Source organism: Eleginops maclovinus, chromosome 2 (assembly GCF_036324505.1).
Source record: "Eleginops maclovinus isolate JMC-PN-2008 ecotype Puerto Natales chromosome 2, JC_Emac_rtc_rv5, whole genome shotgun sequence".
Lineage (NCBI taxonomy): Eukaryota > Metazoa > Chordata > Actinopteri > Perciformes > Eleginopidae > Eleginops > Eleginops maclovinus.
The window spans coordinates 8,189,079-8,216,699 of NC_086350.1; the positions used below are offsets into that span (position 1 = coordinate 8,189,079).

Sequence of the window (27,621 nt, forward strand, 5' to 3'; positions counted from 1 at the left end):
AAGTCATCACATATATTTAAAGCCTCATATTTTATTCAAAAGTTTAACTAAAAACGTCTTAGAGATAATATTAAAAGGATGTTAGTTAGTAATAAAAACAACATCTTCTATATATAGAAAGTCAGTTCATTGTACACATATATATATATATACAGTGGGGCAAAAAGTATTTAGTCAGCTACCAATTGTGCAAGTTCTCCCATTTAAAAAGATGAGAGAGGCCTGTAATTTTTATCATAGGTATACCTCAACAATGAGAGACAGAATGAGAAAAAAAAATCCAGGAAATCACATTGTAGGATTTTTTATGAATTGGTAAATTCCTCTGTAAAATAAGTATTTGGTCACCTACAAACAAGCAAGATTTCTGGCTCTCACAGACCTGTAACTTCTTCTTTAAGAGGCTCCTATGTCCTCCACTCGTTACCTGTATTAATGGCACCTTTTTGAACTCGTTATCAGTATAAAAGACACCTGTCCACAACCTCAAACAGTCATACTCCAAACTCCACTATGGCCAAGACCAAAGAGCTGTCAAAGGAGACCAGAGACTAAATTGTATACCAGCAACAGTGTGTGGAAACCTTGTGAAGACTTACAGAAAACGTTTGACCTCTGTCATTGCCAACAAAGGGTATATAACAAAGTATTGAGATGAACTTTTGTTATTGACTTATTTTCCACAGTAATTTGAAAATAAATTCTTTAAAAATCCTACAATGTGATTTCCTGGATTTGTTTTTCTCATTCTGTCTCTCATAGTTGAGGCATACCTATGATAAAAATTACAGGCCTCTCTCATCTTTTTAATGGGAGAACTTGCACAATTGGTGGCTGACTAAATACTTTTTTGCCCCACTGTATAGAACAAACATCTGAGAAACATTATTAGAGTTTGTACCTTCGATAGTGGTTTGAGAATACTTGTTACAGTTTTAGTTGCAAGAAATACAGATACTGGAATTACAATTCACTTCATATCGCTAACAACTGACAAACATTTTTTAATAGGAAAGTTTCATGATAACATTTCGGTAGGTTTAAAAATAAGACAAAAAACACTTTAATAAATCTTAATATTTGACCGTTTTTCTTTCAACATGGTTCACGATTCACAATGTCAAAAACAGTAGAAGACGACATTTTATGACCTGTGGCTTCTACTGAGTAGTACAGCTGCTATAAGACCTCGTCCAGCTCCTTCACAAAGTGCCTGAGGGCATCAAGGCAGCGCTCTTTCATCTCCAGCAGATTATCATCCAGTGGAGCCTGCAGTAAAGTATCCAACGTTGGTTCCTTGGCCACCAACATCTTCACCACTGTGCAAAATGTCTCACAGTCCTGCCTGTAATGCTGCACATAAAACAATCACGTCAGGGGTGTTTTCTAATACAAAGAATAAAGTGTAAAGTAAGTTCCAACTTTATCAAATGATTGGTCTGTCCTTGAGGCAGAAAATGTTTACGGGTCATTTTGGCAATAGGAAATAAAGAGTTAATACAAAACAAAATAGTTTTATTCCCATTTTAACCAAATCAAAAATATTGGCTTTTCAATCAACCTGAGAGACGCATTCCAGTGTTTTGTATCTTAGAGGGTTATTATTCCTCACATTTTAAGATGTATCAAATATTGTGACTTTAAGCAAAACTGCCTTTTGTATAGCTGAACACCAAATCTGGAAGTGTCTCTGGTATCATGAATCTCTTTAAAATCAATAGAAATCTTTGGCAGAGTTACAATACAACATAGCAGCTCATAAAATGATTGCATTTTGTGGTAGTGTATGCACATCCAGTGTAAACAACATACATTTGAACTGACCCCACAAATAAGAATTCACTTCTCATATGAACGCTTTACTTTGAACTTAATGAACCCAGCTCTGGTGAATTTGTGTATTCCATTAAACAGGTGTGTGAATGTGTGCAGCGAGCCTATTCAAGTGCATGTCCGCCCATAACAAAGGAGAACTGAGGTGTCAGAGTATGTTACTGGTGCTTTCGCATTCTTTCACACCACATTGTAACAAGCTGTCACATCCCTCTCAGATTTTACTGCTGACCCAAAATGCCTGTTAAGTCCTTTATTAGAGTTCCAGGTGCAAGCTCACAACATCTTTATCACCTGGAGAGAAAAAGCCTAAATGTGAGGCCCTGAACTAACCCTACCCTAGATTTGTATGCCTACACCAGCCTATCAAGGAGCATTCTGGGACATCGGGGTCTTCTAGGGTTGAGTTAATGCAGCCCAGATCGCTTCTCCCCTCAAATTAGAGTCACTAGGGCAGAAAAGAAGGCTTCTCTGTGGCTACAACAACCACTACAAGTTGTATATCAAAGGAAATTACTAGCAAAGATTAGAGGCATGTCCACTTACAAAAACAGGCTGATATGTGTGGTCATAGAAGACATATTTAGCCACAGGAACATATCGTCTCAGTCAATCTTTGTATCAAATGCCAGTGTAACTACTCAAAGTACTGATCTCACACGTTCGCAGTTTCCTGTCATGTTAAGAATGTATTATCATTTTCATTAAAGTGGGCTTTTCCAAACATATTTTCCGAAAACAAGAAAGAGTTGACAGTATCTTTTCAAACATTAACTGTCTGCTGCATGGTATAAAACCATCCATCAGCTTTGTTAACTTAGAAAAGAAAAATGCTGCCTGTCAACTTAAATCAGAGTCCAGTCTTGAGCAGAATGTGAGGTTAACCGGTTAAACGGCTATATTCCAGGATCCTGTCAGTTATGGGAGAATTTAAAGCCACAACTGCTGTTTCTTTGCCTAAACACACATTACATAATAACTCATGCTGGTGTATTCATCAATTTGTATTGAGATCACTAGAGCTTTTGTAAACTCATTATATCGCTGTCAAATGACTTAACTGTCCTTGATGACAATTTCAAGGTTTCTGAGCAAGAAAATTGCCAGAAATATATGATTTACAGAAGTTTCAAATTAAAAGAGAAAGGATAGAAAATCCAATATAGGACTGTGAGTCTACAGTTTTTAAATAGACTTGCCACTTCTCATTCGTAGTTCGTATCAAGATTGTTTCATCAAAACCGGGGGAGGGAGGATAGCTGGGTGGGGCCTTAAACACACAGAAAAGGTCAAATAATAAAAAATAACATGACATTTAGCATGGAACAATAAGGTTGGAAACAATGTGCCACATGGGAATCACTTACTGTTTTTGAGCACACAAAAGACCACAAAGCAAAGCCTAAAATAGAGGCTAATGAGAAATGTCGGTGGAGGAGAAAGGGGTAGTTACGTGCAAAATAAAATGAGACACTCAAGACTTTGTGGGAGAAAATAAGGGTCCTCATTTTCTGATCTACCTACTAATTACAATAAAACTTTCAATGCCTCCAGCCCCGGGATCATTTCAGTTCTTCTTCATTGCTTTTTTAACTTTTCATATTTCTCTCTCCCTGATAATTCCCCTGCTGAACCAGCTACAGCATGTTCAGATTGTTGCACACCTATCTGTTCATTCCCGCATCCCTAACCCATATTCTGTGATACGGGGCGTAAAAGTGAAACAGAGATCTTCTCCTCTCACAGGGAAAATGTATCAATTCTTATGTTAAGGTCAATAACTATGAATAAAACAGCAAAACTGTATCACAACATGCATTGTGCACACACAGAGGAAGGCAAGTGGAGTAAACTCTGACAGAAATACCTCAGACTGTGGGGGATGTTTGGACTCATGCTGCTGATTTAATGTCTGAAGATCATGTCAAGCGAATTTGCGGCCCCGCATAATGACAGTCTTCAGGCTCGACCACAAGGAAGTGAGAGACTCACGACACGTGTGGCCAGCTATGCTCAGGGTCAACTTCATTCAACAACACAGGTTTCCTTCGGTCTACATACGAGTCCCTTCCCAGGCTATTTTTAACCTATTTCTTAACATTACACAGGAGGATTTCCACACCGCTACGTCTTCAGTGCTGATTGCTCCTTGGTTAAACATTCTCACAAAGTTAGCATTTATTTAGGAGAAGCAAAGATTGTTTCCAGGTTTGAAGATGTGAGAGGAACTCTTGTTAAAATAAGACACTAACATGTGGTGGATGTCCTATAAACCAGTTCCTCTCTAATGACTTAGAGTTGATTCTGTTTGCCATCTTTCAAAACAAAACCTTCCTAAGCTTTTCCTAAGCTACAGCCTTTGTTGACAGTGATTACATTTTCACTTTATTATATCCCATACTTACAGTTTTACAAACTTGAAAGCCTTAAGGAAAGGGATGAGAAGTGGCCCTTTAATGAACTATGAACTCAAATTAAGAGATTTCCCTTGGTGTTACTAGAGCTTAGAAGACTGTAAGCTATCTCCATGACTATGCATATAAATGTGAGACAGAGAGCATCAATTATCATTAATTACAACCTTGAACGATCGTGGAGCGGCTCCAAACAGCGTGCTTTTTTTGTAAAAATTGCTCCCATGTTACTTGAGCAAACAGGAAGGGTGCTTTTGACCTGATCGTGCTCTATGTGTTAGGAGGAAAAGGCTGCAGGGAGGTTCTACCTAAACCTCCCCCTAAAGTGGGAACCATGAGCAGATCTTAAGCCTGATACTATGGGGGCCACACAGGGCGGGCTGGAGCCCCAAGAGAAACAGCAACACTAGGGGACTTAAAGAGGAGCCTTAAAAATGGGATTCTGCCCAAATCGGATGTTTTTTGGAGGTCCAAATTGTGAACATACTGACAGGAGTGTGCTGGGATACCGGGTGGGGGTTGAGGGTTTGGGTGAGATTACACATAAAGGCACTCACATGGACATTTAGTGAGGCTCTGTTCAAATGAGCACTGATGCAGGCAGGGGTCCTGCATAATAAGGGAAGTGGGGTAATGAGTTGAGGGCTGGTACACATTAGGGGATATTAAAAGAGCCATTTTAATCACTCAAGCTGCAAACCGGACCTCTCCATGGAGGGGCTAATAGTTGAATGGATAAGTTTCATTTGCGCTGATTGAGATGATGAATGGACTTCTTTGAAAATCACTCCCAGCCACTTATCTATGTTATGAGTGGATATTGTTTTCTTTGTTGTTATTTTACATGCTCGAAATTGTTCCGTGGTCCATCCCATGGTTTATAAATTGCTCCGTTGATCATCGGTTCCATCACAAGGTTTACAAAACAACTGCATGCTGGTCATTACGCCTGTAATAAAATAATTAAAGTTTATGACAATTTGTGTCATAAGCAGGGATGTTTACTGTGAAAAGGACTTTGTTTGAAGTTTCTAAATTCATTTATAACACTGAAACACCCACAGAAAGTATGGATTACAGAAAGCTAGGTCTAAAAAAATAAGCTATGCTAGTGTAACAAATGGATTTCCAAATGATCCGGCCCCATGCTAACAGGGCTGTACACACAGTATAAGGACCTTCCTGGTCAGACAAATTGCATATTTAGGCAAAACACATTACATTAAGTCATCCATCAACTCAGATGGCCCGAGATCCAGCTCTGCCCCCTAACTGATCTGCTCAGTCTGGCAACACACAGCGTTGTTGGATCGGTGTGTGTGTGTGTGTGTGTGTGTAACTGCGCCTAAGGCAGATGTTACAGTAAAGACACGGTGGAGGTTTCTGCCTCTCACCACGTCTGTAGAGGCAGTTGAAAATGGCAGGGTAAGCATGTGTGTGTTAATGCCAAAAGACGTACCACACTGTGGGTGGGCCGCATGCATCCTGCGGGGCAATTCCTGCCCTGCTTTAACGGGAACAAATAAGTGGTACTGTAGTGCCGAGCGATGAAGGGGAGGGATAAACGTGCAGGCCACAAGAGGCATCACAACCTGAGGTGCTAAGGACTTTTCTGCTGACTCGTCCTCCTTCTCTCCACCAAAAAATGTTTCTCATTTAACTTAAATATTACGTGTAGCAAGCCAAGGCACATTTATACGCTTTTTACATCAACCCCTTGACTTACAGCCAAATCGTAAAGCCATTGTAATAAATTGTTTCTGCATAAGTGACGCACCTCGAGATCAGGGTAGAGCCCACACATGTAACATAGGGGAACCACACAGTAAAGAACCTCATTTCAATTAACTGAGAACCTCAGTTTGGGGGATACAACTCAGCATAAACAAAACAATGTTAGTACTTAAGTGTGTGGGTTATTTATGTTATGTAGGACACCACTTAAGTTTCTCTCAAAAATGTCCCACTCATACACTCTGTGACCTTTACCCTGCTATCTGTCCACAAGTTGCTATTTTGCTCATCCTTACAATGAGAGACTATCCAAAAACAAGAGATAATAAAAATAAATTGAACAGTTTATTATGAAAAACTGTTAATTGAAACTTTATGATTTTAATGGAAATCATTAAAGCAATCAGGTAGTTACTCTAGCTTTCAGAAAATAGGATTTTTGAACTCAGTAATAGCTGATGTCTGGTTAAGAAGTAGCAATTATATTGGAGGCTGATACAAACTGGAAAATGATTGGATACAACAAAGAAAGTTGAGACACGTTGTGGTGTTGAGAGTTAAGAGAATTAACAGAAGTTGGGTCGTTTCATGGAGAAAATTGCACTACCTTCTCAATTTCCAGAGCCTTAGCTTTAATGGCCTCCGACCGGCGAGCCTTGAAGTCTTGGTCTGGTGTCGGCTTTGGCTCCATGCTGGCAGCCACCACCTCTTCTGTCTCCGCTACAGATGCAGGAGCTTTTTCCTGGCGGGCCAAAGGTGAAGGGTTAGAACCGAGGTCACCGGGTTTAGAAGCTGGTTCTGATTTCAAAGTGTTTCAAATGGAGACAACTCTGCTCTCTTACAAGTGTTGAGCTCTTGTTTTGGTACATGTCTCATGAGGCATGCCAAATGTCAACAGAAAGGAGGAGCCATTTGCAGTCCCTCTCTCTGATTAAAGGATTCTTACAGTCAAAGATCAGAATAAAGGCCATCTGACACAAATACATCAGTCAATTATGCTTTCTAACAAAGAATATATGATCGTCTTCATTATTTTAGTCTTTACGGTACTATAATTGTGCTTTTGTCTACCTACTGCCCTTTAACTACACTTGTACTGTAAATGTATATACTTTAATATACTGTACACTTATGATTAAGTTGCATAGTCAGTGCAATGCAATTGAAGAATTCAAGACACTAAGACCTGAAAGTTTGCTTCGAAAGTGTTTTATAAATAAGATATATTCATGAAATTATTGTAATAAGATAGTGGTAGTGAAATGAATGAATGTCCTTGTTTTTTAATTATTGTATACATGCATTTAAAGTGTTTATACTTATCCTATGTTAAATATTATTTTGTCAAACACAAGAAAACGGAGTAAAATAATCAGGCAACAAAAACTATTTTGTCTTAATTGGGAATTAATGTGTGAAACCAAAACTGTGGCTTCACTTCGGAAATGAAAAGATGATACACCTCGCATTAACCAAAACTTTTCAAGCTGTTCCATTAGATACAACTGTACAAAAACATATAGACACTACCGTTTTTATTACCTTTGCAGATCCAGAGCTGTGAGGAGACCCCTCCATAGAGCTGCTGTGAGTGTGGCTCTCACCGGTCTTAGCTATGGAGAAGTGACATGTCAGATGAAAATGGAAAAAACACCGATAACCTTCCTCAGGTAATTGTGGAAAATTTAAATGTCTGACTAAAGGGAGACAACTATAACAAGAGGTTGAAATACATCTAATACACAAGGGCAGCACAGCATTATTTGATATGATTTATATGATTTTCTATTAAAATCAACTCTGGGGGAGCGTTTTCAAGGGTCATTTATCTGGGAAGCAAGCCACGTTTACTGCACGTTCCCAGTTCAAATAGGGTCCACTGGTTCCTCAGCACTCTCCACTCTCCTGTCTAATAACTGCAAAATGCAATAACCTTTCATTTTTTTCAATACTCAGAGGAACACTCACTGTCTACTGTGAGACATCACACATCACTCACAATCACTCAGGCCTTATGCTGCGGCTGAAAAGTTTAAATCCCTGTTTTTTAGTACTCCCTTGTCGAATCCTCCCACACAATAGTGGTCGAGGAGTTCATCTGTGTCTGAATTGAAATATTGTCCTCTGCTGGCTCCGATGTGTCTACAAAAAAAAAAATTGGACCAAGTTGTTTGTTTTTACTGTAGGGCTCTCCCACAGTGATTAGAGTGAGCCAAGGTAAAGCCCCTATCTTAATTTGAGTCCCTCAGCAGGGACTAAGTAGTCCCCATGTGGCTATTTCCCCAGGACCCCACAAAGACTCAAGAAAGGCTGAATACTCAGATATTGTAGTTTGTACCACACAGAAATACAACAGTGTTATGTCGAGGTGTGCCTAAAACAAACAAGTTAATATGACATTTTGTGTGACCTTGTTTAAAGGCTGCAGTGTGTGTAGCTGTGTCCAATGGCCGCACTTAAAGAGGCAACATGCCTGCCATGGTACAGAGGAGCTTTATGCAATAAGTGTTTGGATGGGGACCACAGCGCACATATTTAGACAAGAGAGTGCAAAGTAGTTTCGAATTCTGGCATCTGGCCAATCGCTGTATAACCTAGGCGTGTTTCTCAGATTGTGGGTTTTGTAAGGTTACAAAAATTGTTCGACGCAGCCACCCTAATTATGATGTCTAAAAGATGTGGGGGGGGGGGGGTTTCTACATGCTGTTTGACATTCCAACAAAGGTTTCTTTTGGAGCATACTGACCAATTTTCTTTTTACGACATGTAGTAGCTTATATGCGACTCTCTTGTTCTCTGGAGAAAACTGCAACACAGGGAAGGGAAGCATGGAGCTCATGCCCTGTACATCACACCCTCAGTGCGTTCCACTAATCTGAACAGAAAACTGGTTTCCATAAGCGGGGTAGGAGATTAGAGAAACCTGATCTCCCTAGCTAGGTTTATCTGCAATGTATTCTGGTAAACAGTTATCTTATTGGCTGTCAAGAAAGATGTGTGTGAATGACAAAAGGCAGCAGACAGGGAAGATAAAGGGCGGTGGTGGCAAAGTCCATAGGGACCTTGGCTTGGGAAAAGGAAGGTCACCGGTTCAAGTCGCGGAAAGACCAACTGCTACCGAGGTGTCCCTGAGCAAGGCACCGTTCCCTACACTGCTCCCTGGGCACTGCACATAATGGCAAATGGCAATGCAGAATGTACATTTCCCCGCTGTGGGAGGATTAAGGGTTCCTTCTTCTTCTTTCTGATGTGATTATATGGAGATATTAATTGTATTATATAAAACGTTTAAATGAAACTGAAATGAATATAAAAAAGGCTCTAGAAGTCTAGATAAGTCCATTTCTTTTCTATGAACATTGAACTGTTCATGTTCCTCTGGCTCTGAAAAAAGAGCGCTGCTTGTTTTGTCCGTAATAAAACTGAGCCAACGTAATATTGAGATAGTAAAGACATCCAATTAAAGATGTGCTGCATGTGCACAGATTTACAGTAACCAATTTACTACAATAAATTACCCATGTAACTTATTCCTCTGAGAAACCTGGTCACTTCAGTAGCTTTAAAACACAATGCCTGGGCAACTTCAGAAAAGGTGTGACAGAATGTAGAGGTCTGATTGTATTAAGTGGTTAATGCCTTCTAGGTGAAATTTACGTTTTAAGACACAGTTTTTGTGATAGAGTTCAGACCACCAAGGCCCACACAGCTTCTGTTTGCATGACAAAGCTTAATATACGCTATCACTGAAGCCCCTTTCTTTTTTTACATTGCTGTGCTGACCTAATTAGTATCCCAGATGGGAGTAGACTTGGGAGGTACAACTGTGTTCTCACTGTTTTATTAGATCTTCAAAAGGCCGTACGACACGCAGCAACATTTTCAACACGTCAATATCTTTATGTGTCTAAGAAATCAAACCACTGGAGAAAAGACTGCCCACACTGCTTTGCCCCAGACTAATAATATTGCTGATGTCAGATCACTTTATAACACGTTTTTGTAACATGTGTATCCCTAAATTTCACTAGCTCAGCATTGCTTATTAAAGTTCTAAAGCCTGTCAGAGTCACAAAAGAAAGCATGTAAAATGACAGAGCCAAATTGATTTTGAAGATGTCGTTAAACAGGCGCATGAACAGAAGAAAAAGGTCAGGTTCTGAATCCTAAGCCAATCCACCCCAATAAACCGAGGGTATCCTTTTTCCCAGCCTCTGTGAGTGTGTGTGTGTGGTGTTAGTGTAATTAACATCTTAACGTGTTTCAGCACACTCTGACCCTTCACATTACACAGTACCTACAAAACAGATGCGTCACCTGGAATGGCTTAATACCTTTAGACATTATAATTATACGTATGCCAGTGTGAAAGGGAAAATCACCTCTTTTGTTGTCAGTACCGAGGGAAATAACAGCTGTGACGACAAACATTGCACTTGATGTGTCTAAATTCATAACTTCCCTGTGTTTTATGATTTGTGCTTCTTCAGGTTTAGCATGCTGTGGCCAATCATAAAGTGTCTTGTAGTTATTGGACATTATAGAATGCGGGTCAGACAGCTTGTGCCATTACTGTTGTTAGAGATGTAAAGATGCAAAGATGGAACACAGAGCACCTCCTTTGTATAACTGCTATTAAGACTGTTATAATAAATATCATCATAATTCCTTTACACGAGTAGGTTTTCTAAGCTGTGAACTTGAGTGCTGAGATCCACAGAAGTCTAAATACTTACGCTTTTTCAGACACTGCTGGTAGGTTAAGCCCCTCTCCCTGTCGGGGGAGTAACTCCTGCTGCTGGTGTTGGACAACGAGCGGACAGGTACTGGTGGGTGTGTTTCCCTTCTTCCAGGAGAGCGTTCTCGTTTCATTACTTTAGGTGGAGTGCATCTGTACTCGTTACGGTCTTCTCTACTGAAAATAAGCAACAACAGAGTGCTCTCGATAATTATTGTCCGTTAATGCTTTTCACCAACTTTTAATATATATCGCTTTGTCATTTTAGATAGGATGCCCATTTCTTCAATCAAAAACCAGACACCTTATTTTAAGCCCAGGTTAACAGAGTTTGTTTAAAGGTATACTAGAAAACCATATGGATGTGAGGGCAGTGACCTTTCTTTCGGGTACTGACCTTAGATGAGGGCCTGACCCTCGACCTCTGCCGCGGAAATAGGGACCACCTCTTCTGCTGCTCCTGAAACACATTGAAAAACACACAGAAACTAAATACAAATTAAAAACTGGCAAAGCTGCTCTGCAACCTGGAAACATTTGTTTGATTAAATCAAGGGGTATATGTGTTCATTTAAAATGAACAATCTACATAATTACAGTTTGAAACAACAAAAAAAAGTGTGCTTCATTGAAGGCCTTCAGATGGGAAATGGAAACAAGAGTAAATCAAAAAACAAAACGGCAAAGACTTAAATTCAGTCCAAGTGCGATACGGATCAATTTGTGCGATTGTGGCAATCTTTCTCTTTGGAATTCGCAAGAGTTGGCACACATTTGGACCATTTTGGTTTTCACTCCTATGTGTCTTCATTTAGAGGCTGAGTCATTATTAAGCCTAAATATGGGACTGAAGTCACAATGCACTAGTCATCTGACTATGTTGTGTGATGATCCCAGCACATCTACTGAAAACATCATTGTTCATTTTGCCTCGTTTTCATGACTTTCCAGCCTCGTAGCTCGTGCCCAATCACGACCTTTAAGTCCAGAGGTATAAATGACCCAAAGGCACCTGGTTTTCATGACCTCCGCCTGAACTCAAGCCACATCTTAAACAAAGAGCAGGTCTAACAAGGCTTCAATCTTTTACGACTCCTGGTCTGTTTGGCAAATGGCAGGCTGAGTCCTGGCTACTTCAAACACTGACTGGCCATCTAAGCAGTTGAAAACTAACATCAAAAGGATACAGACAGAGAGAAAGAAGTTGGGTACTTCATTTTGAAAAAAATCAAACATTTATCAGACCTTCTTCACCTAGATATTACACATATATGAAAGGCCTTATTGTAGAAGCAGAGACTGTATGAAGAACAGTGGCAGTCATTACACTAAGGAATGACCCGAACAAGCAATCATTTGGTAGGGCCTCCAGCGAGGCTCCAACGAGATAAAACAAACTAATAATGTGGCAGCTATTCCTAATAATATACACAAAGAAAAACCAGATGGCTAGTTTTAATACAAAAATGGCAGAAAAAAATAATTTCATTAATTTGGCATTTGCAAAACTTGATTACGTTCTTGCACTGCTTGTCTTTATTCCACTCCCCTTATGCTTGTTTTATAGTGGCACCGTAAGGGGTTACTTGTAGCTACAGAGTCTACGCAGGTGGTCACAAAACTACACCATCACTCCCCATGACGGCGACCCTTGCTTTGGATAACTAAATAAATAAATAACTAAGGATCCTATAGACAGACTTCCTGTCTTGCTGTGTGAGAAAAAGGGTGTTTTCTGATGCAGCTGCAGGAGAAGCTATAACATAAACTTTTGCAAAACTAAAACACTGCTGGTATACTGTTTGTTAGAAATGATGGGAAATGATTACATGCGTGCCATTAAAGGAGGGATAGGGTTTGTGCCAGTGTGTTGAGTCAAAACAGTAGTCAGGTACCAATACGTACAGTCAAATAGTCATCAAAATACATAAAACAAATAGGGTCAATTGGAACTTGAATATATCTAATTTAAATGAGACGTACAATGCTGAGAATATCAGAGATGTGTGTGTGGGGGTTTGACTGAAGAGGGAGTGGTCCAGCTGTTTTTCCTCTCGGGTGGGGTTGGGGTTGTTTGGCTGAGTGGGTAGACACTAGTGCCCTTTGTCCCCCTCTCTAGCCTGGTATGACTCCTGGAAAGGGGAGCTTGGATTCGTAAAGTGTTGGTATGTTAAAGTGGCCGCGGTGAGAAGAGTGTCTGTTGATGTAACTGCTTGGCTTGGATACTCTGCGTAAGGTTAAGCTTTTCAACTTATCTCAACAGCAGTGTGGTCACAGATGATTAAAAGTGTTTCCTTAATACATTTTCCAAAGCTTTACTTTTCTGCCAAGGTATTTGCCAAAGCAATATTTTGTATAAATAGATGTGATATAAGTAAGTATTGGGTGAAATGATTTAAAATGAAATGTACTCTTATAAGCTTGGTTGACCCATTTTTCCGCTAATATTACATGCAAGTCACACACCTTGTTGTGTATCAAGCAAATATACTCACCTTTCAAAACACTGAATCCTGCTTCCACCTTGTGGACAGTTTAAAGCATTACACTAAGAAATCAATGAAGAAATTGACCATCTGACAAAATCAGAATGTGACAATCCAAAAACAATACAGTAAAATAATTGTAAGATGTTATTTACCTTGAGGCTAACTGATGCCTTAAATCCTCCCTGCCATAGGGCTCTTGGGAATAATGGAACTCCTGAAAACAATATCACAATTACAACAAACTTAAAGGGTCCCTATGGAAGCAGGTCACTGTCATGTTCATCTCGAGAAAAGGGAATGAGGATGTATATCGATGTTAGCATGCAGGTTACTTAGTACACATTCATGTTAAGTGGTTTCTGACTATGACACTGATCAAAGATGTTCAAAGACGTTTTTAAATCAACTTTAAAAAAGGTTTTATGATGTGTAAAAGAAAAAGCAAACAACACATTTGGTATATGTGATTAATATTGAGTGTTTGTTAAAACCTGAAACAAAAATCCGATTTAATTCTTTAAAACAAAACATATTAACTTTTACTTACATTTCTTGGAGGTGAGGTATTTCTGCGAAAATTGCCAACGTTTGAAGAATCATCAAAATATCGACGATCATTCGAACGGTAACTGTCTTCAACGTGAAATCCTCTTGAGTCCTGGATATTCCGGGGACCATCATTCCACGTTGAAAAATTTGAACTTTTAGAACCATAGTTCATATTAGTCCGAGGCACGGTGTTCCCCTTTTCCACAATATTGACAACTCGATGGACTGTCACCTGAAATAAAACAATAGTTTGTATTACAACATCATGATTCATTCTGACATTTAAAGTGTTAGGAGATTTAGATGCAACAACAATAACCCCCAAATTTAGAGTGACCAACAAAAGAAGTTTAACACTGAATACTACCATAAATAACTTCCATGGTCATAAAAAAGCTAATCAAATGATTTCAATTTAAGAAACAGCATCATGATACTAAAGACTGTAAAGTAATCAGTTCTCTGCACTTATCAAACAAATATATTTGGACACAGACAACAACATCTTCCCTTACCTCTCTTGATTCCGCTCCTAAAACGCACTCTTCATATCTATCCCTAATTGGATTTCGACCATTGCGGAATGCCACTGCCAAGAAAGAAAAGACATGTGTTTGGATATGGGTCAGATGGGTGATGACTTCAAAGTAGAGCTATGAAGTAAATGTTACTATTTTATTTAATAAATGTGAAGTGAAAATAAAGGCTTTGTCATGACAAAATCGTGTTTTTTTCCTTAGGCTTTGCATAAATAGTTATTCATATTAACATGCATTTTAATTTCAGGAAACCAGAAGAAAAAAGGTGAACAATACGCATGCAGATTGCTGTTTGGTTTTTGTACTTACTGATTTGGATTGCTGTCTGGTATTCTCAATATGTCACAGTAGAGAATGATGAACCTTGAAAAATGGAAAGGGTGGAGTCTTGTTAAGCTGGTATATTTGTGTTGGACATATACCCAAAGACACAAAAAACAGAGAGGATGAACACACACACACACACACACACACACACACACACACACACACACACACACACACACACACACACACACACACACAAAGATGGAGAGGGAGAGAGAGAGTTCAGTTTAACATTTCTACACCATGCACAACCATAACTCTACCAAGCTTTTTGCCATTCATTTGGCATCAAAAACCCTCTTTCAAATATTTGATTTATTAGTGTATAAACACTACACTACAATTCGCCACTGCACACTTCATCTTTTAACGTGTACAGAACATATTCGTGGTTCAAAAATCGTACGTCCAACACAGGAAGTGAACAGCATTGGACACCGCAAAATAGAGCCAAATGATTGAGATGGTGTGTGAATGAAATGTATTTGCTAAATCATGAAGGTCCCCACAATTACAGCAGCATTGCTGGTAGCACACATAGCTAATTAGCATCAAAGCACAAGAGGAAGTCGTTTAAAAAATCACCCACCTCTTAATGATTGTAATACTCCTGGGCACAAACTGCGTTTTTCATATTTATCCTTTTGCTGGGGAAAAAAAGATCTTTCAAAGTTACTCGTCAATCGAGTTTCGTCGATCTGCAAGGGAAACCAAAACAAACCCCTAGCGTGGATGCTCTTCTTCGCTGAAAACATAGCCCACTTCCGGAAAGCAGTGCGCTGTCCCCCTCTGGTGGCGACTGATGGTAATGTTTCTAACTATGTCAATAAATGAAGTAAAATCAAAAAATGTTCCTTCATAATGTAGAGGAGCAAGAGTTTAAAATGTATATAAAACATCATAACCGTCATGCATTCATCATTATTATTTATGCATCTTTACCATGTTTCTCACATTGTGTTTACTTTGTAGTTTGTTGTAAATTAATATGCATAAAAATGTATTACAACAAATTGTAGTTCTTGGTTTTAAAAATAAAAAACAATATTACGTCAACTCCTCAAACAAAAAAAGCCCACAGATCACTGTAAATATGTCATTTTATTGCAGATAAAATTATAGTATTATTTTACATTTTACTTCCCCATTCCTCATTGAAACCTGTCTACGTGCGTACACTCCTTTTACCATGGACAACCGACAAAGAGCCCTACATAGATGTTGTGTCACATTCATTACAGCCTCTGTTGTGATTACATTAAATGTGATTGGGTCAACCGGCCTCACGTGACTGTCCTCGACAGGAGTTTCTACGACAGCTGAGTAGCAGCTAAATGCGTTTTTTCACCTGTAACGTTGTCGTTTTTTAACTCCAGTCTGTCGAAGTTACGGAAGATGGGAGACAAGAAGAGCCCCACAAGGTAAAACTGCTGCTACTATCTTTAAATGAAGACTTTGTGGGTTCGTTTGAGAGTAGAAAGCTCGGTCAATGGATGGAGCTGCTTTACTGAAGTGTTCATGGCGGCTGGCTGCTGGTGTAGTATGGGGGCAACTGCCTGTGTGAACTCAGAGCTCCCCTTTCGTCAATGACTGACTCGTGAGCAGAACATAACTTTAGAGTCGTTTATTTCCTGTTTCGGTAATCTTTGTCTTAATTTGAATCCATTGCGCTCGTTGAAAATATGACATTATCACAGTGTTTTTGTTTTGTTTTTGTCTGAAGGCCAAAGCGGCAACCTAAGCCGTCCGCAGACGATGGTTACTGGGACTGTAGCGTCTGCACGTTCAAGAACACCGCTGAGGCGTTCAAGTGCATGATTTGTGATGTGCGGAAGGGGACGTCAACTCGGTAAGAATAACTCTGGCTGTGTATGTTTCGCGACAATCGGAGCTCAGCAAAACTATTTTAATGATTGCATGATTTCAGAAATACACTCAGTAACCGCTTTCTACCAACCCTGCATAAATCTTGTCTGCATAAAGGGTTTATTGTTCAGTGTTTGTTGAACAGGGAGATAGAGGTTTATTGAACTTTTATAGACATTGTATTTCGTAGTTTTGTGTTATGGCGGTATCCAGAGTACCACTGAGGTCATACCCTTAGCATTTTGAGGGGATATTTTAGCAATTTTTACAACTAATTTAAAAAAAAAAACTCAATAAAAAAAAGGATTTTCACAATACAGTTATATTCCCGTTAGAGGGAAGACGCCTTTTTAAACTTTAGAATGTAGAACTTTATGCGGGTGAAAATGCAGAAAATACAGCTCAACACAACTGAATACTTACATCTGGAAATCTGAGTTTTTATTTTGTGTGTCTTGTCAAAATTGACCGTTGTTGTGAGGACTTTTACTCAAGACCTCAGTATTTTACTATGATTGGTGTGCTGTTAAACTGTATTGCATTATACTGAAGTTGTATTATTATCTTGTCCACCCCATTTATGTCATTGAGGTTAAGCTAGACTACTTAGAAGTACCTTAGTTTAACGCATTGCAATCCCCAGCATCACAATCCCCAGCATCACAATCCCCAGCCTCCAAAATGACCATAGAGTTCAATCAACACCTCTTTAAAACCAGAACCAAACATGTAAACATTCATAGAGGTAGGGTCTCTTTCAGGGATGTTGTAGACTATGTTATTTTTATCTAGAGGGTCCAATGAACTGGCAGTATAATGAAACATTTCCTTATCCCTTCAACACACATTCCATCTAAAGCTGATGGTCACAGTCGCAGGAATACTTAGACACAGTTGGAAAGATGGGAAATAGGAAAATGCAGAGGAAATGTGTGCACTATTTTATTTATCTTATTTGCACCATGTATGTTGAGTTGTTGGAGGAGCATGGGATATAAGATTTTCATTGCTAACATATATGTTGTATATGCTGTGCATATGACCACTAAAACCTTGAAACCTTGAAACCAAATGCCTTTAAACACACACATTCTCACAATGTTTTTCAGGTGCCCATTTTGCTGTAATTATTTCTATTGCTCAAACTGACAGTGAATAGATTCCATCCTAATGCTTTTCTACTTAGATAGCGGGGGCAATATCCACAGTCCTATTTCTGTGATGTATTCGAAGTTAATATCATTTCAGCAGTATGAGTTAATCCATTCAATTGGGTATCATCTGGGTTATTGTCCTTTTTTAGTGTGACGCGCCCTCTTAATATTACAATTACCTCAGCTGCAGCTCTGTTTCTCCAAACACTGTTATGAGAAACAGAAAGCAGGCTTTTTATACTTTTAATTTGGAAAATACGCACTTGATTTGACAAATGTACATGTTAATGTTAATGTAGCTGAATCCACTGATCAACTTTATATAAAATTATGTATACATCTAAGCGTTGTCCCCATCACTTGCATCCAAATAGCATTAGCAAGGGATCTCTTCACGACTAGAAAGAATGATTACAGCAAGCAATATACATTTAAAAGTATATATGGGAACCAGATTACTCTTGTGAGACTACTATTCTTAACAGTATAATATATATATATATATATATATTTTTTTTTTGAAGTTAAAACATATATGAATGTAACTACAATGCCAATCTTTGTTTTGTGTCTTTCAGAAAACCACGGCCTGTTTCTCAGCTGGTTGCACAGCAAGCAAATCAGCAGTTTGCACCACCCACACTCCCCAAAAAGGAGAAAAAGGAGAAATCAGAGAAAGACAAGAGTGATAAAGACTCAACACTGAAAAAGAAAAGCAATAAAAAAATTAGGTAATTCATTTGATTTCAAAAGGAAATAGTCAAATTGCTCATCTTATTCAGTGGTCTTCAAAAAACGTCAAAAAGGTTTAAAATCTGTTTATTTATTTTTCCACACCAGGCCCCGGTTAAAAAACATCGACAGGAGCAGCGCCCAGCATCTAGAAGTCACAGTTGGAGACTTGACTGTAATAATCACAGACTTTAAGGAGAAAGCCAAACCCACATCCACTTCAACTGGTGCTGCCTCAGCAGATCAACACAGTCAAAGTGGCTCAAGCTCTGATAACACTGAACGAGGGGTGTCCCGATGCTCTTCGCCTCACACGGAAGGCTCGCCGGTTAACGGAGAGACTCACTAACCTTCACACTCCACGTCAGCGCAACCCATTCTTCTGCACACTCAACAGCCTCGAGCAGAGATTAAAATTCAACATGCACGTTTTTTTTTAAATACTTTAAATGCAAATATGATAGTATTCACTTCTGAGCCTGTATTTTTCACTGCCATCTCATGATGATAAAGAATTCAGAAGGTGGGACGTGTGATGTATGCTCAACTCAAAGAATGGTTGCAGCAAGATCTATAATGATGAACTGAAAAAAGGAACGGTAGCATTAAGTCCTGGATGTCATTGGAACTGTGCCACGTGTTGTGGTTACTCAAGTTTCAGCATCACACTGAGATGGTTGTTGATGCACAGAATGAATGATACTTTATGAAAGAAATATAAAAAGTCATCTCAGATGTGTAGTTTATTTTTGAATTTTGTTATCGTAATTTGCACTTAATGGCATCCTATGTTCATGATAACATTTTTTAGCATTAATTCCTCTTTGCAGTTTTCAGTTACTCATAACACTGTTGGTTCTAGTCTCCAGTGTATGCTATTGGATGCAATACTTTTTTTACTGTCTAACATTTGAGTACAAATATTGAATAATTATACTAAGTATGCTTCTCATTCACTTGGTAGTAAGCATGATGTAATCTATAGAATGGTTTATATTGTAAAATAATATTAAATAAAATAAGTTCTAGATACTTGTGTATGTTTTTTTTCTTCCACAATGTTGTCCCTGCTACAATTGTTATTTATCATAACAAGGAACCAACTGTAAAACACATGGATGTCTTTCAATTGCTTTAGTGAAACTATTGACATCAATAATGTGCTTTAGTGTCTCCAAAGATAATAGATAGAAGTATTGAATAAGTTAACCTTTTTCACAAATTTACCGACATGTTCCATAAAGGTGATGCATGAGAAGTCAATTGAATTGGTATTTTACCTTGTGTAGCCAGTTCAGGTCAATGAGTTGCACACTACACCATACTGTATGTTTGTGTTCCTTTACCTGTTCTGCAAACTGTGTCTTCAAAGGAAGGACCTATAAGCAATGATGAAAAACAACTTGTTTTGTTATTCACATTGTGTATAAGTAAAACCCTAAGGTATTTCAGTATTTCCCCCTGCTACTCTATCCTTCACATCAGCTTTTCAGGTTAATGTGTGAACATTAATTTGACAGCCAGGCCTAGAGCATATTATTTTTCTTTTGACAAAATATGTGATCACTAATAAAACATGCATCGTTTGCTCCAATACTATACTGATGTTAACAGTATAATATACAGTATTTCAGTACAACAGTACTCCAATGATACTTTTACTTTTGAAAACTTGCTGATACAACTGTTCTTTCACCCATAGACTGTATTACTCAGCAAAAGTCAACCAGCTGTCAGTAGAATTAAAACGTCCTTGTCAAGAAAGTAGGGTTGGATTAGCACACTAATATACTCCAGCCCTATTTTCTTGAAATGGAAGTGGTCAACTACCAGAATGTTTGACAGGATTATGAATAACATTCAATATGCACCGAGCTGTAAGCATGGATGTTCTAATTCTTAGCTACCTGGCTTTATACTGTACACCTGCTGTTCACACACTGTAACGTAACTGACGGATGATTGATCAAACGCCAAACACGTGTAGCAGATGTGGGTGGGGCGGAAAAAAGTAAACACCGACCGTACTCTTCCGTTCAGCGTCTGCCTTGATTTATGATTGATTAGGTAGCTGGTAGCAGCTCAGATTGTAGCTAAAAACTCTACAAAAATGTTCCGATAGCGCATGAAACTTGAAACGCAAAATGCGATGCTATCTTCAAGCATTTCTCCTGTGCATGGTCTTCACCTTCTTTTCACTATTTTATGTGTTCAACCAACTAGCCTCCAGCTTGGAGGACGGAGATGACTGGGGCCTAAAAGAGCAGGGGATACCCGGCGGGCGCAGTCATGACGACGGCCACCTTCTCAGGAAAAGGACAGGACTAGCAGGCCTTCGAGAGCATGAAGAAGGGCTTGACAGGTAGCTTAGCTAGCTAATCACCTAGCAATAATGAAGTGCATTAGTGAGCACATAATCGAGCTATTGGTTAGCTTTAGCTACATTTGCACCTGGCATAAAGTTAGCGTGACTATAACCGACATAATATGGTGACAACCACAATGTTGGAATTACCTGTAAATCTGACGTTAAGTCGTAAAAACTGGTTAGCAATTTAGCCTTAGCTGGATTCATTGAAAATATATTACGCGTACTTATTATACTATTTTACAACTACGGTCTATACCGATATGTGTTACAAATTGCTGTCCGGTTTAAAATCCAACACCAGTTAGCTAGCAAGATAAGTAATAAGCCAAACATTACTGCTAGCTAATTGATTCTCTCCCTCATTAGCTTTGGGCTGGATTTATAGGATGGCCACTTGTTAATCAATTAACCTTAGGACATAGATCTAATTCTATTTTATACAGCCTATGAACTAATCCCAAAGTATGTTTGATTCATGTGTTTGTTAAGGAACCAAAAGATCATGTTTTCATTCTGTCAGGTGTAAATCATTGTCAGTTTCTTACTGGAATCCATATTGGAGACTTCCTGCTGATGTGTGTGGAGTGAACTGCTTATTGGAATCATCTCTTGGGTATGACTGATTTTGAGCACCTCTTTAAATAGATCCGTTATATTCTCTATAATTGGTAGACTTTAACTTTCAACTTCCCCCCCCCCTTCCTAGGTCCACATTTCAGAGTAAACACAGCCCTATTATACTGCAATCAAATTGTACCTTGAAACTATTAATGAGCTTGATGTTATAAATACAAGGAGTTGAGAGATCCAACATGCTGACAACGACATCACTGATTACAATCGTCCATCATAGTTGTGAATATGGGCTTGCCATCCTATGACATATTAACAGAGATATGATGTAATATTGGCAAAGTGGTCTTTGAAATGTTTGGTAGTAGTAGATAATAATTACTAGTAAGTAGTGATTTACAAGGAGTGCTTGATGCCAGCAAAATGTGCTGGAGATTGTCCTCATGTGCATCCCTTCTTTAAACCAAATGACATTTCAAATCCTACAGGGCTGAACCTCAGTCAGCTTAGCCTGCTGATATCTACTGTACTTTTTTCTCTTTCCTGCAGCTGTCAGTGTAGCCATGTTTTATGAATACAAGTTGGGGTTGATTCTAACTGTTTGTTGTTTTGTCTTGGCTCTTAGAGAGAGGTCAATCTCTCCAGGAAAGGAACATGGTGATGAAAGAAGTCACCTGGCTGTGGTGGCTTGTGGCCCCAGGTTAGAGGAGACCCTCACCATGTTGAAGTCTGCTGTTCTCTTCAGCAAAAAGCCTTTGCACTTTTACATCTTTGCTGAGGATGATCTACATGAGCCCTTCAAAATTGCTGTGGGTATCCGTCCCAAAAACAACACTAGAACTTTCATTTTCTTGTGTTTTCATTTTTAGGTTGTACAAAGTAATAGCAATAGCCCAGTTAAATTTAGATCTGTCTCAACAATATCTTAAGCCATTGTCATCTGGTGTGTACAGAAGAACACTAAAGCATTATTGCAACCATTACTTTTTGGCACAAAAGCAAAACTATTTTTTAATCAAAATAAGTAGTTAAGTACATGACTTACATGGGAATATTGTAAAGATAAAATGTTTATTTGTGCATATCTTTTCTTAAAGCTGGACATCTGGCCCAAGACAGCTCAGACCAAGTTTAACTTCACCATCTACCCCATCACTTTTCCAGAGGACAATGCAAAGGAGTGGAAGAAGCTCTTCAAACCTTGTGCCTCTCAGAGGCTCTTCCTGCCTGTAAGTCTAAGCTCATCCTTCATGCTTTTAACTATAACCCATCTGCGAAATGTTTTCATAAATGTTTTTTTTGGTCTGCTTACCAGCTGATCCTGAAGGAGGTGGATTCTTTGCTCTATGTGGACACGGATATCATTTTTCTGCAGCCAGTAGAGGATATCTGGGACCTTCTTTCTAAATTCGATTCCAGTCACTTAGCTGCCATGGCACCGGAGCACGAGGAGCCACGCATCGGTTGGTACAACCGTTTTGCCCGACATCCTTACTATGGCAAAACAGGCATCAACTCAGGGGTCATGCTCATGAACATGACGCGCCTCAGGGAGAAATCTTTTAAGGTAAGGTGTAGAGTTTTGGCAGCATGTTGACTACTGTCAGCTTTTGCTATGTGCCGTTTCCAATGTATTACACCAGTATCAGTATCAAGGTAGCTTTTGTGACACTAAGATACAGGCAAGAAGGGCAAGGAGTACAAAGCAGGTGAAACATCTGAAATGTTATTTTTTCCAGTCATATGAAATCAACACTTTTACATACAGTTATCATTTAAGGGTCTAGGGATGTTTGACATTTAGACATTGAAAAATAGAATACTAAAGGGGACTTTTGCTTCAGCTGTACCACCAAGATTGACCAGCAGAGGTCAGTCTTGTTGTTCCTCTGTAAATCGTCACAATAAGCATGTACTTTAACTTGACAGAATGACATGACAACAGTTCCACTGAAGTGGGGGGAAATTCTGATGCCACTTCTCCAGAAGTATAAACTCAATATCACTTGGGGTGACCAGGATCTTCTTAATATCATCTTTCACCATAACTCAGGTTTGTACAATGACATATAAAACATTATTTTTAGTCAATAGTGTTGTGTTGCTTCAGGACCCAAACGGGGCTTTACTAAAGTTTGTTCTTTTGGATATTTACCATGAAATATACAAATATATATGAGGGTTTGTAATATGTTCTAACTGGATAAACCCAGTTTATTCACAGTCCTTATCAACAAAATGAAGTTCTCCTACTTTGTTACAGAGAGCCTCTATGTGTTCCCCTGCCAGTGGAACTACCGTCCAGACCACTGTATCTATGGCAGCAACTGTCAACAGGCTGATCAAGAAGGTGTCTTCATTCTCCATGGTAACAGGGGAGTTTACCATAATGACAAGCAGCCTGCATTTCGAGCCGTCTATGAGGCCATCCAAAAGGTAGCCTGTCTGCACCCCTACAGTAAATTACACAACTTGTGGTTTCTTATTTTTCAGCCATCCCCCACAAAGATTCCTGACTTTAATTGAGTATGGTGAGTTAATGTTTGAAAGCAAGGCTTTGTTTGTTGAGGGGATGCAATCATTTTTATAGACTTTCTTTCTTGTGCCTCTGTTTCTTTAGAGGGCAGTTGTGTGGGTTGACCAGACTATTTGGCGAACCATTTTCTTGTCATTAAATTATCGATAGGCACTCCAGGCCATTGCTTTGCTCTCATAGATGCTTCCATCCACCAATGCTTAATCAATAGCCTGTTAAACATTTCCGTCCTCCTTTCTTTTCTCTCCCGAGCCAGACAAATTCCCCAGCCCCCCACCCACCCTGCTCGGCTTTGGCCATCTGGAATGGTTGCTTTACATGTTGTCAGCTAAAACACTAAAATTCATGAAGTGAAGAAACTTGTCAGCTAGCAAAACTGTGTCGTTCATTGATGGGCTATGGTGCGGGGATGAGATGTGGGGGAATTGGGTCACACAGACAATTCTTGTTAGTGGGAGGAACCCATGGGTTATAATTTGATTTGTTGACGATTAGAAAAATATAGAATCACCCCTCGCATCCTTTAGTATCTTCCTTTTGGGTTTGTGCGTAGGCCAGATTTCACTAAGAACAGCTGGTGAGGTCTGGCTGCTTCTTTACACCTTCTGGAAACTCTAAACTATACCAGATTTTCGCATCCTAAGGTTTGTTTGGATAAAAAAATATAACATCTCTCAAATTTAGTATGGGTTTCAGCTCTTGGAGCTTAAAAGTCCATGGCACATTCGTCATCAATAAGCTAGCGAGTCAGCTGGGGAGCTCACTCACTGCTGGGCGGCTCTCCTTCGATCTGCTCATGTTGATTTCAGCACACCGGTCAACATGCAGGCAGCAATCAGGGGTTTAGGGGAAGCTTCATTAACTGGTCTCCATCCATTAACGCCACAGGCCCAACCTGGCTACTATCAGTGCGGGCAATGTTCTCAGCCATTAAGTAAACGAGCGGGCTTCATTATTGGGCACTCGGCCCTCATGCCTCCATCAGTCTCTCCGACAGCAGAAACACACAGACGGCATTCAAGACGGCACAAACCAGACTGCACCTGATTTTAGGAGGCGGACGAGTGCTGTGTTTTGCCATAAGTAATCATAATCCACTTCCTGTACTAAGTAGATAAATGTAAGATACGGGGTTTGTTGTATCATTATTATTAGAGAAGAAGGCCGGCCTAACTGAAGAGCGTTTCATCCTCTGTTGTTATATTTTGTGGAAGCTTTTATCAGTGCTTCCTGTTGCTCCAGCTCCTCAGGCCCCCTCCCACTTTGTTCCCACTCAGTCCTTTGAGGACAGCTTCCTAAAGCCTGGAGCAGGCAATTCTGGAGGAAACTCTCATTTCCATCCCACCAAGAGCTCCTTAGTCAGCCCCGCTCCCACGGCAGGCTCGCCCAGCCAGCAGAGGAGCTCGCAATAAAGGGCACAGCCATTACGCAGCCAAGCCCACAGAAGAGTTGTAAACATTTTAGTGCTGATGCTAGTTTGAGACATCATGATGGCTGTGTGGACAACGCACCAGCAGCATCCACATAAAAATCAATAGGAGGCTGTTAATGGTGCTTTATTGCCTGCTGCAGTATATGAAAGATAATAAAGAAAGTGTGAAAGCTTCAAGTTACCTAATGCTTGGCCAAACTGGAATCAAATGAGATGCTGTGAAGTAGTGATTTCTTATTTACTAGAGCAGTAAAAGAAGGATGTACCTCAACACAAAAACAAAAGCCCTGCATTCTTATTTACATTCTCAATGTGACAAAGGCCTTAGCTGCTTATATTAACTAGCTGAAGAGATGGAAGTTTTATCTTTGCTGTTCACTTGGGGACAAAAAAGCATCCAACAATGAAGCATATCTGTAATGCTGCAGCTGTAGTACCCACCAACGCTGTTATGCCTTACTGAGCCCATTCCTAGAGTGTGTGGTGATAGATATTCATCATCCAAACACACTCTGAATTGACAGTTATGAAACAAATGCAGAATGTCATTGTCTTGAAGTGACGGTGATAAATGTGGCACTTCATTTGTGTGATTTGAAGGCAGTTTTTATTGTCCCATCATGGCTGTTAAAGCATGCAACAGTTGTAAAAAAACATACTTCTGTTTGTTTGTTTTTTAAAGCGTCTTTGGAAGTCTTTCTTGAGTCATATCGGGAGCAGACGCATAACAGTGGATGTATAAATCTGTAATGGTAAACAGTATATAATAAGATCTGAAATCAGACATCTAACACCTGCTCACTCCTCTCTTCGTCCCAGTACCCCTTTGGAGACAACATGGAGACCTCACTGCTTCAGCCACTGGAGGCGTCACTACTGACCACCACAAATACGTACTGTGGAAGAGCCAGTCACCTGTTTACAAAGAGGCTAAAACAGAGCATCACGTCTGTTCAACAAGAAGTCACACAGAGAAGATGAACAGGACATCACTCCGATATCATTGATATCCTCATCAGCGGTTCTGGAAGTAGAGACTTGGATGTAAGACACTCCTGTGGAGACATTGAGCTGGATGACAAACAGACTCCGGTCAACACTGAACCATCAAGCATTTCATTTACAAACTGCACATCAAGACTGGACATGGTTTAAGGTATTCTGTGGTACAGGTTATATTTATTTTATTCTTAAATGAAGCCAATGATGGTACATATCTGTCCAGTTACAAATGCTTTCTCACTTTGGTGGAAAACGCACTCACTCTTTGGAGAAAAAACCAACAATCTTTTTGTACAATTGTGTTATATCTTTGGGAGAAATGCAGCATGTACTTTTAGTTTGTACTCTCTTCTAGAGTATTTGATCAGAGTTGTTTTAATATAAATGTGTTTACAGCCTTTTGTCTCTGCAGTATATCATGGATAAGGGTTGTTTTTTAAGGAACTTGTTAGTTACACTTGAATCTTCATACATTTTATTGACCAAAACTAATGCTTGTTAAGAATACATGTATACTTATAGGATATATTCAGTATTTATTAGTGTTGGATATCTGTGACAGGAAGCACTTTGGATGTTTTACATGAGGCTATCATTGTATATACTCTGGTATAAAAGATTGTACAATTATCTTACTGTACATTGTTTTAGCATTTAAGTAGTTGTTGTAACTTTACTTATATGAACATGTTTTCCTTTGACTGGTGCAATGACATAGTGAGCAGTTCGTTTCCAATCAAGCCAGCGGGTCACAGACAGGTTTAGCTAATAATTGCACTATTGATTTTAGAAAAAAATAACATGTATTTAACATATTACTGAAAAGCCAGCATTGACATTCAAGTATGTAAGAAGTGAATGGGAAATAAATATTTTATTATAAAGTATGTTCAATGGTGTTTGTGTATGTTACAATATGGTTGCATTATGGTTCAACTGGAAAAGTTGTACCATTTGTAAATTATGATAGAGCTTTATATAGTATGTGTAAATGGTTTGGAATTTAGCTTGATTTATGAGTAAATATACAGTAATTTGGGTAACGAGTTTACTTTACATTAGAAGCATCCATTACTGTTTAAAAAAAGGCAGAAATTACAACAATAAAGTATTTGTAATGAGGCAAAGTAATCCTGGTTAAATAATTTAAATTTAAATTTGCTTATTAAGAATTTTGCCATCATAACCACTTTAAACTGTAATTGTTTCACACTCACAATCTACACAAAGATAAAGCATGAGCCATATCATAAAAGGAAGTGGCAAGCTAAAAATAAGAAATGAATGTGTGAGTGTGAGGACTTCAGAGAGTGTTGTTAAGAGGGCCGAAAA

The 27,621-nt window shown here is 39.1% G+C and overlaps 3 protein-coding genes across 7 annotated transcripts; 2 read left to right on the forward strand and 1 right to left on the reverse strand.

The window, feature by feature from the left end:
* Positions 1–11: 11 nt before the first annotated feature.
* Positions 12–15,441, reverse strand: LOC134878296 (periphilin-1-like). 2 transcript variants are annotated; one of them, XM_063904254.1, is made up of 10 exons: positions 15,213–15,441; positions 14,606–14,659; positions 14,273–14,346; positions 13,756–13,989; positions 13,361–13,422; positions 11,117–11,179; positions 10,718–10,893; positions 7,524–7,594; positions 6,589–6,723; positions 12–1,353 (listed from the first exon to the last, which is right to left on the reverse strand). In XM_063904254.1, coding segments are annotated over exons 2-10 (990 nt in total). In that variant the 5' UTR covers positions 14,607–14,659; positions 15,213–15,441; the 3' UTR covers positions 12–1,179. The 2 variants fall into 2 exon arrangements, with proteins under 2 accessions (XP_063760324.1, XP_063760316.1); XM_063904246.1 differs by having other exon boundaries at positions 10,718–10,896.
* A 423-nt stretch (positions 15,442–15,864) lies between these two features.
* LOC134878309 (YY1-associated factor 2-like) lies at positions 15,865–19,407 on the forward strand. Its single transcript, XM_063904266.1, has 4 exons — positions 15,865–16,044; positions 16,347–16,472; positions 18,222–18,374; positions 18,484–19,407. The coding sequence occupies exons 1-4, from the start codon at positions 16,019–16,021 to the stop codon at positions 18,722–18,724; spliced, it is 546 nt and encodes a 181-aa protein (XP_063760336.1). The 5' UTR covers positions 15,865–16,018; the 3' UTR covers positions 18,725–19,407.
* Positions 19,408–20,392: 985 nt separating this feature from the next.
* Positions 20,393–27,178, forward strand: LOC134858281 (glucoside xylosyltransferase 1-like). Of its 4 annotated transcripts, none has more exons than XM_063874116.1 (8): positions 20,393–20,737; positions 21,267–21,359; positions 21,945–22,128; positions 22,417–22,548; positions 22,635–22,886; positions 23,249–23,372; positions 23,583–23,850; positions 26,107–27,178. In XM_063874116.1, the coding sequence occupies exons 1-7, from the start codon at positions 20,520–20,522 to the stop codon at positions 23,843–23,845; spliced, it is 1,266 nt and encodes a 421-aa protein (XP_063730186.1). In that variant the 5' UTR covers positions 20,393–20,519; the 3' UTR covers positions 23,846–23,850; positions 26,107–27,178. The 4 variants fall into 4 exon arrangements, with proteins under 4 accessions (XP_063730186.1, XP_063730185.1, XP_063730191.1 ...); XM_063874115.1 differs by having other exon boundaries at positions 20,397–20,737; positions 23,583–23,755; XM_063874128.1 differs by having other exon boundaries at positions 20,463–20,737; positions 21,284–21,359; positions 23,583–23,755.
* Positions 27,179–27,621: the final 443 nt, after the last annotated feature.